The 14,558-nt window shown below is 35.1% G+C and overlaps 1 protein-coding gene across 1 annotated transcript; it reads right to left on the bottom strand.

Moving 5' to 3' along the window:
* Nucleotides 1-653: 653 nt before the first annotated feature.
* LOC147543046 (ATP-dependent 6-phosphofructokinase 5, chloroplastic-like) lies at nt 654-5,269 on the bottom strand. The gene is made up of 14 exons (XM_086634444.1): nt 5,012-5,269; nt 4,539-4,895; nt 4,368-4,449; nt 4,209-4,282; nt 3,997-4,108; nt 3,732-3,827; nt 3,530-3,631; nt 3,133-3,207; nt 2,479-2,619; nt 2,251-2,367; nt 2,055-2,159; nt 1,434-1,514; nt 1,215-1,343; nt 654-1,133 (listed from the first exon to the last, which is right to left on the bottom strand). Exons 2-14 carry the CDS (start codon nt 4,853-4,855, stop codon nt 966-968), a joined length of 1,599 nt encoding a protein of 532 aa, XP_086490570.1. The 5' UTR covers nt 4,856-4,895; nt 5,012-5,269; the 3' UTR covers nt 654-965.
* Between the last annotated feature and the right edge of the window lie 9,289 nt (nt 5,270-14,558).

The following is a 14,558-nucleotide window of genomic DNA, read 5'->3' as shown; positions in this document are numbered from 1 at the left end:
GCTCAAAACCCTAATGGGTTTCGATACGGTTTTGGTAGAATAACTATATTAAGTTGAAATTTTTAGCCATTTGCCTTTTGAGCGAGGGTGGGGTTTGTAAAACTCGTAGTGCCATATGACACAACCTTGTAGAGATGGTGTTTGTTTTCTCACTGTTGGGATCTGATTCGACTCATTTCGATTTGGATTTTGACTCAAACAGACCGAAAATCAAGACATTCAGACCAGTCACACGCCTCAAATCGGACACTTTGAAATCTGACTTGATGCAATTCAAACCTTGAGTCAGATTTCAAATCTGACTTGATAAAAACACGAGTTCGTCTATATGCACCTATTCTTTCCCCCCCCCCCCCCCCCCCCCCCCCCCCCTCCTTCTCTCTCGTAGCGCCTTACGTACTTGGGAAGTAAGTGCCCTTGGATTGCCCCAATCCGAGGGTCTCAAACTTCTTAATCCGAAGCTCACAGAGTGCCAAGGGATGGACTAAGAGCAAAAGGATGGGGAGCCTTTAGATGCTCCCCAATAAGTACCCAAGTCTCTCATCAGGTGGATTTTATAAGTCAACCACCAGCAAGAATTGCCTGAACAGATCACAGGTGTAAGCTAAGTGTAAAGAAAAATGTGCTGAACTGCTATAAATGTATACATGAGGTAAGAAAAAATGAAGCCACCTTATTATAGTAAAGATAAACAAATAAGTTAATCAAAGTTCAGAAACACACCACAAACAAGCCACATTTATCTACTTTTAATAGTACTTGATGTTTATATAAAATCCTATTAATCGATGGCTTTCAGAAAGATCGAAAGACCTTTTCTGTTTAAACTTCAATATCTCTCGGATAGAAATACCCGAGTATAAGTTTCTATGATAAGCAAATAAAAAGAATTCCGAGGCTCTGCTCGGGAAATAAATTTCTCAGCATTTTGGCAGGTGTTGGAAAAGGTATTTCCTTGATTATAACTAGAGAAAGTCTGGTTGGCCAGTAGAAGTCAAACATCGATGCCACATTCGACTATCAGGGTCAACACGTCTGGTCAACTTGATCACCTCAGGAATGGGTAAATAAACATAGTGGGTATTGCATATTCCAACAGTAATACCACTATACCCAGCAAATGCACCATGTACCTGCAAAAAAGTTAACGGTTCATTTAAGATCATAATCGGGCAACAATGGTGGAAAACGAAATTAGAAGTGAAGATTCTTACAGCGTTCTGGCCGAGAACAGTACAGAGAATAGCATCAGAGGCATTGGCACGACAAGCTCGGATCATATAAGTTGGATCGATGTATTTAATATCGGAATGAACACCCAAGTCTTTAAAATGTCTCTTGATCTGTCCAAAAAATATCGGAATGAACACCTAAGTTATAGAATTGTTTAGAAAGACGAAAGAGTAATTGTGAAATTAGATAGGAAAGGCGACCTGTTGTTGGATATGAACCCCAATATCTCCAAATACTACATTGCCAGATGCATCCCTTGCATTTGATTTCTCTAGTAATTCCTGGATTTCAAAATCAAAAGGAGTAAACGAATTAGATTGGAGATTTGAATCCTAGCTAAAATTTCAACAACAACGTGATTTTTTTGGAAGTTCGAAGTAAAAATGAACTGCCTGTCCTGAGCCCGAGTTTCGAACATGTCTAGATTTGAGTATTTTGTAGCCAAAGTTATGCTTTAAGCTCGTCTAAGTTTAAACATACGAACAACTTACAGTTAGTTGATAAAAGTTCGGGAAAAGAGGGTTCATTCAAATTTTAAATACTAGAAATATTCAACCCTTTGTTTGCCAAATCATCTAAGACAAACTAGAAAATAGTTCATTTCATATGACGAAAATATCCTGCATGTTTCAAAAAAAAAAAATTACTATTACTTTATGTATGTAAATAAGCCTCTTAGACAACCACAAACTGAAAAATCGAACACGAAGATTTCTAGCATTCCTAATCAAAAAAACGAAGTTGTAGTTATAAATAAGACAGCCACGCGAATGCTATGGAAACTAATATACTATCAGAATGGATGATAGAGAAATTCTTACTTGTCCTGCTCCTTCAGCCACACAAACAACTGCAGATCCTTTTGTTTGTATTAGATGCTCCAAGTGTCGTAAGACTCCGTAAGATCCCCCTAGATTAAAAGGTACCTAAATTTGGATTATCAAGAAATTATCAGCAAAATAACGTTCAAATAAGATAGGAGAGAGAAAGATAGAGTAAGTATGTCGCTATACGGACCTCGGGAATCAAGCAAATGTCGATTTGCCCACTAGAAAGAGATGCATGCATAGCTATAAAACCGCTGCTTCTTCCCATTAATTTTACCAAGCCGATGCCATGATATGCACTACGTGCCTGAATGAACCATATAGAAATTAATCGAACATGTCTTCAACAGAAGCAAAATTCAGAAAAGAACCACGTCCAAAATTCCATCAGAAGAAATTACAGAAATCAAAATTTTACCTCAATATATGCGGAATTGATTGCTCGTTGAGCTTCTTCAACAGCAGTATCAAACCCAAAAGTCTTATCCATGTGAAGAATATCATTATCAATTGTTTTTGGGACACCTACTACAGTTACTTTCATCTTTCTCTTGCGGCACTGCGCACAAAGATAGCATTATACGGTGCATCTAGAAAAATCATAACACACGAAAAAATGGCTACATCTTCTCTTTCTTGTTTTTTTAGTCTTTCCCATATCTAGGATGAAAGAAACAAGTGATTGAAACTTGTATCCGCCATGAGAGGCCCACATGAAGATGACCAATGGGATGATTTCACCTAAAAGATTGTGCATCTACAACAACTTACCTGATTTCGGAAATAAAAAACAATGCTACACGGGTCGCTCTTGTGGCATTGGTACCAGTACGCAATACGCTACTATGTGAGGATCGCATACGCTAGGACTATAACCCTGTTATTTTCTTTTGCAGTATTGTTTGGACTATTCTCCTAAACAGTATACATATACTCTCTACTATGCAGATATAATAGATAAACCTACTCCAAGGGTTCCGATTTCCATAAAACTAAAATTTTTTACTAGCTACTAATAAAATCTAAGTAGTTGTATTTGTTACAAATGGGTAGAAGGAAGAGATCTAAATACCTCATTATGAATCGCATTTGCTCCTGCATGTGTACCATCCCCACCAAGTATAAAAATCATATCAATTCCCCTGGCCTGAAACAATGAATTAGCTACACGGTTAATGAGTTGGGTCATCCTTTAAACAGCGGACTCTGGTCTCTGAGGTGCATTCAGAGATGTGCATCAGCCTGATTTTTCGGTGAAATGGTCTCATCAGGCCAAGATCCCAATTCCCAAGTGATAATCTCATGGATTTTGCAACTGATAACCATAACAGATTTTGAAAATTTAAGGCTCTCAATACCTAAGCATGTAATCATATACAGAATGTCCAAGCCTTCAAAATTTTGCGGAAGTATACCTAAATCTAGAACATGTAAGGTTATAACTATACTAATGGTTGCGAGCGTTCTACCTGAATGCTGTCTACGATATCATTGGTACTAGCGCCCCCACGAGACACTCCCAACAAACTTCCACCAGCAAGATTAATGTTCTGAACCACTTGACGAGAGAGCTGAAACATAATAGAGAAAAAAACTCAGGGGTGACAAAACTCAAGAAAACTAGGATGCAAACAACATGATCTCAAATATTACTCAAGGCGGAAGACTCACTGGTATTTCAGGTAATGCATCTTCGAAAAATCCACGGTAACCATATGGGATCCCAACAATCTTCTTGACCCCATATATTTCAAGCGTAATAACTATCTGTTTGGGATAGAAACAAACCAAAACGACATCATAAACATTTGACCAAGATTTCTACCCTGAATTACACTAACTTGTTTTGCAAAGGAAAGACAGTGAAAAAGAATATGAACTCCTAGGCCTAGCTATAAAATAGAACTAAGCCATCAGTATCTAAGAACTCTCGAACCTGTCTAATGACATCATTGAGTCCAGGGCACAACCCTCCACAAGTAACAATTCCCGCTTTCACTTTCTCGGGTTCAAAATATATTTGATTCCGAGGTCCAGCACGATGAACCCTAGGTCAGATACCAAAAAATCATCAATAAGTAGACTTCCCCACGACAATATCTCCAAGTTCTATAACAAATAAGAACATAAATTAATGAAGCAACAAACCATTGCTCCACCCAGCTACAATCAGGATCAATACACTCAGCTCCAGCTGAATTCGGTGACGAGTACTTGATAACCTAATATAAATAACAATTTCGACTTAAGAAGACAAGATTCTGAATCAAAAGAGCTAAAACCCAAAAACTCAAGTAATCAACATACCTTTAGAAGTGCCCTATCATCATCATTAACATACCCATTTTTCCTATCTTCTTGGGCACTCACTCCATCCACTATTTGACCTCTATTAATAAACAAGAACACAAATTAAAATCATATGATCTATAATACTACGAAAAACAAGAAACTAATAAGAAAAGAAGACAAAATTACCTCTTTTTAAGAGAGAAAGTAGTTGGGATTGGCTTAATATCAGGAAAGACATCTCTTAAGTGCGGTAAATCGAATCGATTTTCAAAATCATCTTGAAAGTGTTTTTTCCAATCTGGGTCACTAAAATCAATCTCTGTTTGTCCAGTAATTGCATTAACAACCACTAATTCCTTCCTTCTAGTATGAATTTTGGACTTCCTAAATCCTAGATGATTGAAGTTATTACTAAACCCAAAACTATCTCTCTTAGATTCTAACTTATATTGATGATCAGGGGTGACTAAACCAACACTACCAATTGAAGAAATTGAAGCCATTTTCTTCAATGGCTGAATAATTTACTAAGAACCCAGAATCCTGAAACAAAAAAGAAATCGTTTCTAAGAAGAAAAAAGGGCAGATCGTAGATTGGTACAGTAAAAGGTCGAAACTAAGAACAGAAAGTATTTATAGAGAGAGAGAGAGAAGGGTACCTGTTAGATCGAAATAGACTCGGAGAAGAAGTAGAGAAAGTGATCGAATCGGAGAAGATGGATCGGAAAAATATAAACTTTCTAATTTTTTCAGGGAATTGAAAAGTGGGGTTTGAAATTCCTTTCCGAGTTTGTCGCCAAGTTGATATTCAATAGGAAAGGAGAAGGAATCTATTGAGGAATCAATAGAAAGTAGAGAATAATGATGCATTTAAAACACAAGGGATTTATTATTGGTTGATACATATTACAATAACTAGCATAATTAGGTTAAATTTTAATTTTAAATATGTTTCTACAATTAAAATCTCTTTAATCTTTAATTACAGATATTAGGAATGAAAATAGATTATTAGTAATAAAATGATGGGTGCTTCTAAAGACACGGAGGCAAGTGGCTGTTAGCATCCATCTCTATTAGCACCAGACCCAACTGTTCCATTCTCTGTTAGCACCGTCCAACTATGTAGGCACTTGTCAATATTTCACTAGATTTAACCCTAACGTCTGTCCAACCAAATGTCTCACCAGATCAAAACGAAAAAGGGAAAAACTCAATTTTCTCCCTCTAAGAACTCAAGAACCAAAACTGAATCTTCTCACTGAATCTCTCAATCTCTCACTCGTCTCTTTCAAATCTTGCTCTTGTAGTCTCTCAATCGGTCCTTTCACTCTCTCTCTCTCTCTCTCTCTCTCTCTCTCTCTCTCTCTCTAACTAGTCCATTACCTTCTTTAACTATTGCTCAAAGAAAAATTAGTAGTTCCTCTCCAGTTAGTAGCATAAGAAGGGAAAAGAATCCCATCAGAATGACTAGTTGACTACTAATTTGATCAAGAGAAGGATAAAACAAGTCGTTAATTGAGAAAAATAACTGATCTTGAAGTTGAAATTCATCAATTAGGTCAGATGAAGTGGAACCCAAAGTCATGTCGTTGAAACTATTGTTGTTAAACCCATTAATTAAGAGAGAGAGAGATGTTGACAAATTAGGGCTTATTAAATCATTTGGGTTATGAAGTTCAATGAAAGTTGAAGGATTTGACCAAGAAGCTGAAGAAGAACTACGGTTTGGTAAGCGTTGGTTACTGGTGTTCTTGAAGTAGTAGAATTAATAGTTAAAGTAATTGAACCAGTGAAATTATTAACTATAGACGAAGAATAAGAATTTTGCCTAGAAATTTGTGGGTTGTGGGAGAGAAGTGGGGAAGGAGTTGAAGGTGTATTACTAAAGAGTGAAGAAGAGATTCTGGACCAAAAGAAGTCGAATCATTTCTTTATCACTATGATTTTAGATTAATTTTCAGAATCTAAACTTTGGATAAGAAGAAGAATAGTCAACCACGTTGCTTTGACTTCTCTGTACCACTTCTGAACGGACTGCTCAATCCGGGGCCTAAAATGTCCAAACGGACCAGTCCAATCCGGGACCGAAGAGGTCCAGACGGATCAGTTGATCCGTAACACTATGCAAGGTCCCGGACCCACATTAAAAACCGGTGCTTATAGAGAACTCGGGTCAATGGCCATTGACCCGAGTCAATAAAATTTCCGGATGCTAACAGTCTTTTGACCCGGTGCCTTTAGAAGCACCCTAAAATGATCCTTTAACTATAATCTTATTGATAGAATCTTTATGATCTAATATTCAAATTTGATTAAGAGATAGATATTGAGTGAATCGATTCCGACACGTAAATTTATACTGGAAATTGAGGTGAAGATAAAATTTTAAATTTTTTTAAGTTAGAAAGGAAAGTTTTATTTTTTTCTCGTTAAAAAATTTAAAATTTATAATACTTTAATTAAAAATCTAAATATTTGTATTTTGTTTAGTTAAAAATTTAAGATTTTTGACTTTTGGTATAGCGAGAGCAATTTTTAGCCAAGGCAGTGCATTAGATAGGGAGAACATTCTTTTTAGAATAGGGAGAGATAAACACTATTTTCTAAAATATCCAAACTTTGAACTTTGGTCCCTCCCTTAAAACTATTTTCGACCAAAGGATATAGAAGAGAGAAAAATCATGTTCGACCAAAAATCTGTTGGTCGATCAAAGGGAGAGAAGAGAGATAAACACCCTTAAAACCTGTTCAACCAAAAGAGGGAAAAAAAACCTAAATATGTTCGTTTCGATCAAAGTGAGAGAAATAAAGATGTAAAACCTTAGATGACTAACACAACACTCATCTCCATAGAGGGGTTTGTAATTCTTGTTATTGCTTGATTTCTCCATAGATTTTTAGGTTTTAACACTGATTAAAGTAACTTTTGAAGATTCATAAAAGAAATTTCGTTTAGCATAAATAAAAATTCATGAATGAAAATAGTGAAGATTTTCAACCAGAACAACTAAAAATTTAAACAAATTTCGTCCACAGCGGATGAAAAAAACAGAATAATTTCAGCCGGCTTGGCCGAAATTTTTGCCTTTTTCAGCCGTCCCGAATGAAATTTCTTGTCTTTTTCAGTCGACCCAACCGAAAATCCTTTTGCGAAACAAAAACGACCTAAAACCTTAAAACGTTTGTTCAACCATAGAGGAAGACAAGAAAATGATTTTTCTTTACTTGAGACATATTATCTTCATTATATATGTCTTTGTTTAAGTCGATATCTTCGTTTAAGTCGATGTCCTTATTTAAGTCGATGTCCTCGTTTAAATCGATGTCTTAGTTTAAGTCAAAGGACTCTTCTTTCTTGATGTAGGTTGTCTCCTTCATTAATGGTGGTTCCTCATCCATTAGATCTTGAGGCATCATTAAAAGTTTGAAACTATGACTATAGTGATGGTAAACTTTGCAAGTTTTTTTAATACTAGTGATGTTGATAGTAGTGACGATATTAGGGTTGGGTTGTTTATGTGAGAGAAAACTAAAAGTGAATAGAATATTAGATTTATTATTGGTTTTTATCAAAGTCATTATATTTTAGCACTATTTATTAAATGGTCCTTATAACGCCCTCCTTAAACTAATTTGGTAAAGGAAGAGCAAATGTAAAAATTGTCCTTTCTAATGCACTGCCTTTACTAAACATTGCTCTTCCTATGCCAAATGCCATATTTTTTTTTGCAAAGATATCACAAAGTGCTGCAAAGCGTCGCAAGATGTTGCAAAATTGTCGCAAGGTGTTGTAAAGTGTAGCAAAACTATTGGAAGTTGATGCAAATTAGAAAGTACCTAGGGAGCTGAAGATTAAAAAAGTTTGACTAATCATTTTTTACCAAAATAAAAAATTCACGGAGAGTTTTGACCAAATTTTCCTACTGAATAACACATTATATTATGAAGATTCACAAAAGAAGGGTTTGAAACAAAAAATACCATTTTGTCAGAAATATGAGATTTTTGAAAATAGAGAAAAAAAAATTTAAAAACGACTCTGCAACTTTTCCTCATCTGTTCAACATTATTGAATATTTCTTCGAAATGGAGTCATATATAATAGTTTTTTCACTATTACCAAAAGACTCAAGTGCAAACACAGTCAACTACGACTAAAAATAATGAAATATTTTCTAGATGGGAAAAGTAGAATCTTTTTAAATCGTTTTATAGAGAAACTCAAACCTAAATAAGACGGAAGTTACTTCAATAAGGACAAAACATAAAAGATGATATAATAATCAACCGTCTACAGAAAATGACTAGCGGTGTCTGATAATCTTCAATATCGGCAGGATAAATTTTTCCGTGGTAAAAAAAAAAGAAACAAGAGATGAAGGACAAGAGAGAAAAATTAGGACATGGAAACCAAAAATAAGTTTTCTTTTTTCCTATTTAATACTATTTATATGAGAGTATTAGTGATACCATGAGAAACTATTTTGGACCTTTTGCTTGTTGAAAATTCTTTTATAAAAATTTACCATAAAACTAATGAAAGTCTATAAAAATGTAGATCACATGCTTTAAATTATATTAGGATGGACTAAGAGCATCTCTAATGCAAGACTTACGAAAAATTCTAAAAATTCTATGTGACAAGTGTGAAAAGTAGATTTCTAAATGGTCTATTTCATATTTGGCCATATGGAATTACTCTATTGGGAAGCCTTCTCCAATGCAACACACAAAAGAAACTCTAAACACTTACTCCGTATATTTTAGTATAAAATTAATTGATTTTTTTATGTGACACTTAGAGATCCTCAAAAGGACACTCTAAATTTAGAGTCTTCTCTTAATGATCTCCAAAATAAATCTTGACACATCATTTTAAAGATTCATGTTGAGTTTAACATTGGAGATGAATTTTAAAGAGAAACTCTGAAAAAAAAAAGGCCGCGGCTTTGGGGCATAAAAAAATTTCTCTAAAGAATAAAGACTCAGTAAATCAAAGTTGACTTACGGGGAATACTTATTTTTAGTCCAAAAGTCTAATCGATTGAGTTTTGCCCCTTAATCTTCATCTTTCCTTCACCTCTACAACCTTAACTTTCGGCCACATAGCTATTCCCGATCACCACTTACTCCCACCGCCACATATTTTTTTCTCTCTCTATCTTGGTCTTCTACACTCTCTTTATCTTCTTCCCTCTCTCTCTAAAATTCAGCAGCAAGGGTCTTAAATTAGTGAGAGAAGAAGACGAAGGGTTTGGGTCAATCTGTTGAAGAACGGAGGGGAAGACCCTTCCACGTTTGGTTGTTCTCATTTCCTAATTTTTCTTCAAGTAATCTCATCGCCCTCTTTAGGTTTACTCTCTTCTCTCTTTTGTAATATTTTTCTTCCATTTGATACTTTGATAGTGGTTGAGTAATGGGTAAGCATTGTTTGTGTGTTCATGTGAATATGTGATTAGATTATTCTATTGGATTGGAAACAAAGGAAAAGGTTGAATATTTTGGTTTAGTTGATTTATATCTTTTCTGGGTCTGTAATAGTAATGGCTATTTGAACCCCATTTTTGTTTGTTCATCAAATGGTATATTAAAGATGTCTTTAGTACTCAGATCTCAGATCTGCTAGATTTTTAGAGCATCTCCAATGCAACACTCAACTTACAAAACTCAATTTGACACATAGGACTACTTGAGTTTTTGACAAAATACACTCTCCAATGCAACACTCAACTATAGTCTCAATATGATGTGGCAACAATAAATATATGAAATGTTGATGTGGACCAATTGAGATACAACAATAAATGTTGAGATACTTAAAAGAAAACTCAACTGGCTTGGTTCGGTAAGCGGATGTAATTTTTAGGAACCATTAAAACCAAACCGAACCAGTCAAGTTAAATTAATATATATATAATTACATATTTACATAATTTTTCTAGAATATATCTATCATATCTCTATAATTTCATACAAATACATATCTTTCATCAAGTTCTTGCTAGAAACAAGAATAACTACTACCCATACAAAACAACAACACTACTACAATATAATGTTACTAGCTAGTATTAGATTAAAACAATTCATGTATCATTAATGTTACTAGCTACTATAAAATATTTCGGTCGGTGGCCTGCACATGCCTTTAATGTTTCAAATGTTTTTCGATGTATTATGTTAATTTAATTGTTTGTCCAGTTTTTTAAGGAGTGTTGTCTTGATTTTATACGTCAATGTACGAAGAAAGTAACTCGATTTGCCGATTTTCATGGAGAACAGGTTGTTTTTATGGATGGTTTGGTATCCAGTGGTATCCAAACCGCTTATGATGGTTCGGTTATTAACCGAACCAAACCCTGAGCGGTTTGGTAACGGTTTGAAAAATCACTAACCAAACCATGAGTGGTTTGGTAACGGATGACACCAAAATACCGGATACCGAACCAACGAACCCCCCTAACAGTGAAAGAAAAAAATAAATAAAATAGCGGTGAGTGGTGATCGGAAATCACCGTGAGATTGGTAGTTGTGGTGGTCGAGGGGAAGGGAAGATGAAGATTAGGAGGCAAAACTCAATAGACTAAATTTTTGGATTAAAAATTAAGTATGTCTATAAGTCAATCTCGTCTGACTAATTCTTTATGCCCTGGAGAACTTTCTTTATTCCCCAAAGCCGCGACCAAAAAAAATTGTGACACTCATAGATTTAGAGTTTGAGCTTTCAACAAAAAAAAAAAACAAAATTTTGACTGTTGCATTGGAGATGCTCTAATTACCTTTTACAGCCCCAAAATGAATTTTATACCCACTTATCAGAGGGTTTGGTCACTGAACCACTACCTCATATTCAATTTTTCCGTGACATGTTCACTTCCACCCCTTTTCGCAATTTTTATTGCGATCGTTTGTCGGATTAGCTGAGTATTTATACTTGGGCTATGACGGTGATTCCATTTTCCAGGTGTCTGGCCTGTTTCTACATCGTAGAATTCGATCAGATATGGTCTCTTTATATAGAGAATACTGGCGGGATAACCCGGAATCATCTTTTGATTCCATCTTGCATACATCCCTGTTTCTTCTCGAAACTTTGGATATATGTTTAATCCATCTTAAGTGTTACAGGAAGTTTGGCACAAGTTTCATCTTTAAATCAACCAGGCGCACTCTCAAGACCAGAACTCACAACATTATCAAGAAGAGCTGCCACACACGCAAGCTACAGAATGAAGACTACGTTACAAATCGAAGCTCTATTATGTACTCCTCCAGTTCTGTTATTTTGTTGTACTTCTTTACTTATTGTAGTGTTGTTTTTAATTGGTTATTGTAATAGACTCTTTTAGTTAATGTATCGCCTTTCAACAAAAAAAACAACAAAAAAAAAAACCATGAAATAAGTAAATAACCACACACATATATATATATATATATATATATATATATATATATATATATATATATATGGGTAAATTTCGTTTGGCCTCTAATTTGTAACCAACTGGCCGTTTTGGCCCCTAATTGTGTCTGGCAGTTCGTTTTGGCCTACATATGAGTCTAGGAGTTCGCTTTGGCCCCAAATTTTTGTGAAATCTACAAAATTTGTCCTTGCGGCATTTTTGTAAAAAAAAAACTTTTTTTAGAATGTTTTTTTCTCTCTCCTTAGTTAGAGACTTTTTCTCTCTTCATCCTTATCTTCACTTTAGGCATTGTCTATCTCATGTCCCGATGCTCCTCATCCACCACCACCGCCACAACTACCACCACTTTCTTCTTCTATTTTTTCATCGCATGCCATAATTTTAACCAAGAAACATCTTAATAGCCGTGAAGAACTTTCTCTCTCTTCTCTCTAATTTTCTAAACCATTAACCATGGGTTCCAAGAGTAGCTTCACAACCTAGAGATCTAATTCCATCAAATACACATTAAAGAATTAAAACCTATTCTTAAATTTAGTTTTCCTACAAAGGATCCTTGTGGGTCTTCACTTGAAATTCTCTACAAATCTCAATACCCATTATATTCATCCGATATTTTTTTTTCAAAATACTTTATATTTTTGACAATTTTCTAAAACCGCATCAAATGTGATTTTCAAATAACAATTAGCAAGTAAAATATCTTCATCCTGCTTATACGGTCCCTGTTTAGTTATTTTTGTCGAAGTCGTCCCTTCGTGCACAGAAGAATCCTCAAATACTTCATAATCATCAACCCCTGATTGAGCCGACGGATAAGTAGAATTAGGGGACAACATTTTCATATAACTTTGGTCGTCGAATTCGTTGCTATCTGGTGGTCCATAGGAGAACAAATGAAAAGATGGAAAAAAAATTGAAAGAGATTAAGGAGATAATGAAATTGAAAGATAAAAATAGAGTAGAGAGATAGAAATGGAGAGAAACAAGTGGGAGATGAAGTGAGAATGGGTTCAACCCCTATTTATAGAGGTTGAACCCAGACCGTTGGATTTGCTTCAACAACTAGATCTAGCGGTTGGAGCTAATCCAACAGCTAGGGAGGGGTCCCCAACGGTCATGTTGGGAACGCTTCACTCGCTCCTAATGTTAGGGGCGACTGAAGCAATCAGTTGGGGCTCCGCACCAACCGACTGTGATTGGAGCAAAGGGCTGACGCCAAAATTTAGTCAGTTGGGGCTCCGCACCAACCGACTGTGATTGGAGCAAAGGGCTGAGGCCAAAATTTTGAAATTTTGGCCTCAGCCTGACCCACACTGGAGTTTCTCTTAGTATCTCGTTCCACATTAGAAATAGTGCTTCACATAAATAATAGCAAAGCAAACTTTCCAAGTCTTTTAGATCTCACACACTTAATTACTCATTTGGGCTTCAAATTCGTTTTCATGTTTATTTACTGTCTTGATTTTTGCTTCGATTTGACATGTGCACTAAAATTAGGTTATTAGTGAATTATTCGGGGTATCTTGTGAATCCACTGTGAATTGAAATAGGAGGACAAGGTAGTGAGGTTTTGAGGATTTAAGAGTGATCAATTTAACAAGAAAGAGTGTTCTCCCATGAAAAAGTTTGAGCTAGCTAATTAGGGTTAATGGATTATGGCATCACAAATTGTCCTTTAAAATTTGACTTAGAGAACACCATTAATTTATGCAAATCAAGAATTAGCAAATGGGGCAAGGGTTATGTTTGCTTTTTAGTACGGGTGACGTTTGTTTTAAAGTGTTGGCGTTGAAGGCTTGCTTTTAAGTATTCATCACTTATCGAATTGGTGCTTTCAGTAAAAAAAAAAAGGAAAAAAAGAAAAAAGAAAAAGAATTGGTGCTAATCCCTCGATATTCCGTTAATGAGTTGTCGTTTGATGATTTCTTTCCTCTATTTAGTCGTTGATTCTTACTCGTTTTGTTATCAATGGAGACTATAACTCTATAAGTACGATAAAACGTCAGGCGTACCAAGATTTGAAAAGTGTTGAAACGTCTTGCATTGATATATAAAAAAATTGATTGAAGCTTATTTAAAGATAGGGAGGACTTCAACCCGCACGTGTGGATTGCGTACAAAGTTTGCTAACTATACTTGTTACGGTTGCATCCGCAGAAAGAAGTTTCTCTAATTTGAAGTTGATCGATTCAATTTTATTTTCGATATACTATACCACCAGAAAGTATAAATGGGTTAATTGAGAAAGAAATTTCTAAAAATCTGTATTACTCAACAACCATTAACGTTTTTTCATCTGAAAATGGAAGAGAAACAAAATTCAAGTAGTTGTAATTATTAGTAACCTTTTGTTGTACACAAAAAGAAAATTATTACGCTACTTAATACTCCATAAGATTTTATAATAATTACGATTTTTTAATAACAAAGACGATTTTTTGTTTGCATATAGTATTGGGGACACATTATTTTAGTACGCCTTTTGGGCTACCAAAATGTCAGGACCGGCCTTGTTGGGGGCGAAAATAGAATTAACCCTATATATATAAAACTATCCTCTCAAATTCAAACTTATTTTTCCGATGATTATTCACCTTCCCCAACTAGATCAAGTGGTAAAAGCTTTTCACAACAAGCATTTTCAGACCCCCAGAAACAAAACATAAAAATTATGCGTCGTACAACAAGAGTTTTTCACATGCACATGTTTTTTCCAGACTCATTTGTACTTATGGTGTGTTTGGTTGCAGGATTCTTAAGTAGGATTCCTATCAAA

This window comes from Eschscholzia californica, unplaced genomic scaffold, assembly GCF_041429995.1.
Source record: "Eschscholzia californica isolate CP2 unplaced genomic scaffold, dmEscCali1.0.p SCAF_4, whole genome shotgun sequence".
NCBI classification, from domain to species: domain Eukaryota; kingdom Viridiplantae; phylum Streptophyta; class Magnoliopsida; order Ranunculales; family Papaveraceae; genus Eschscholzia; species Eschscholzia californica.
Note: the sequence above shows the minus strand (reverse complement) of the source record. Positions and strands in the feature narration are given on the sequence as shown.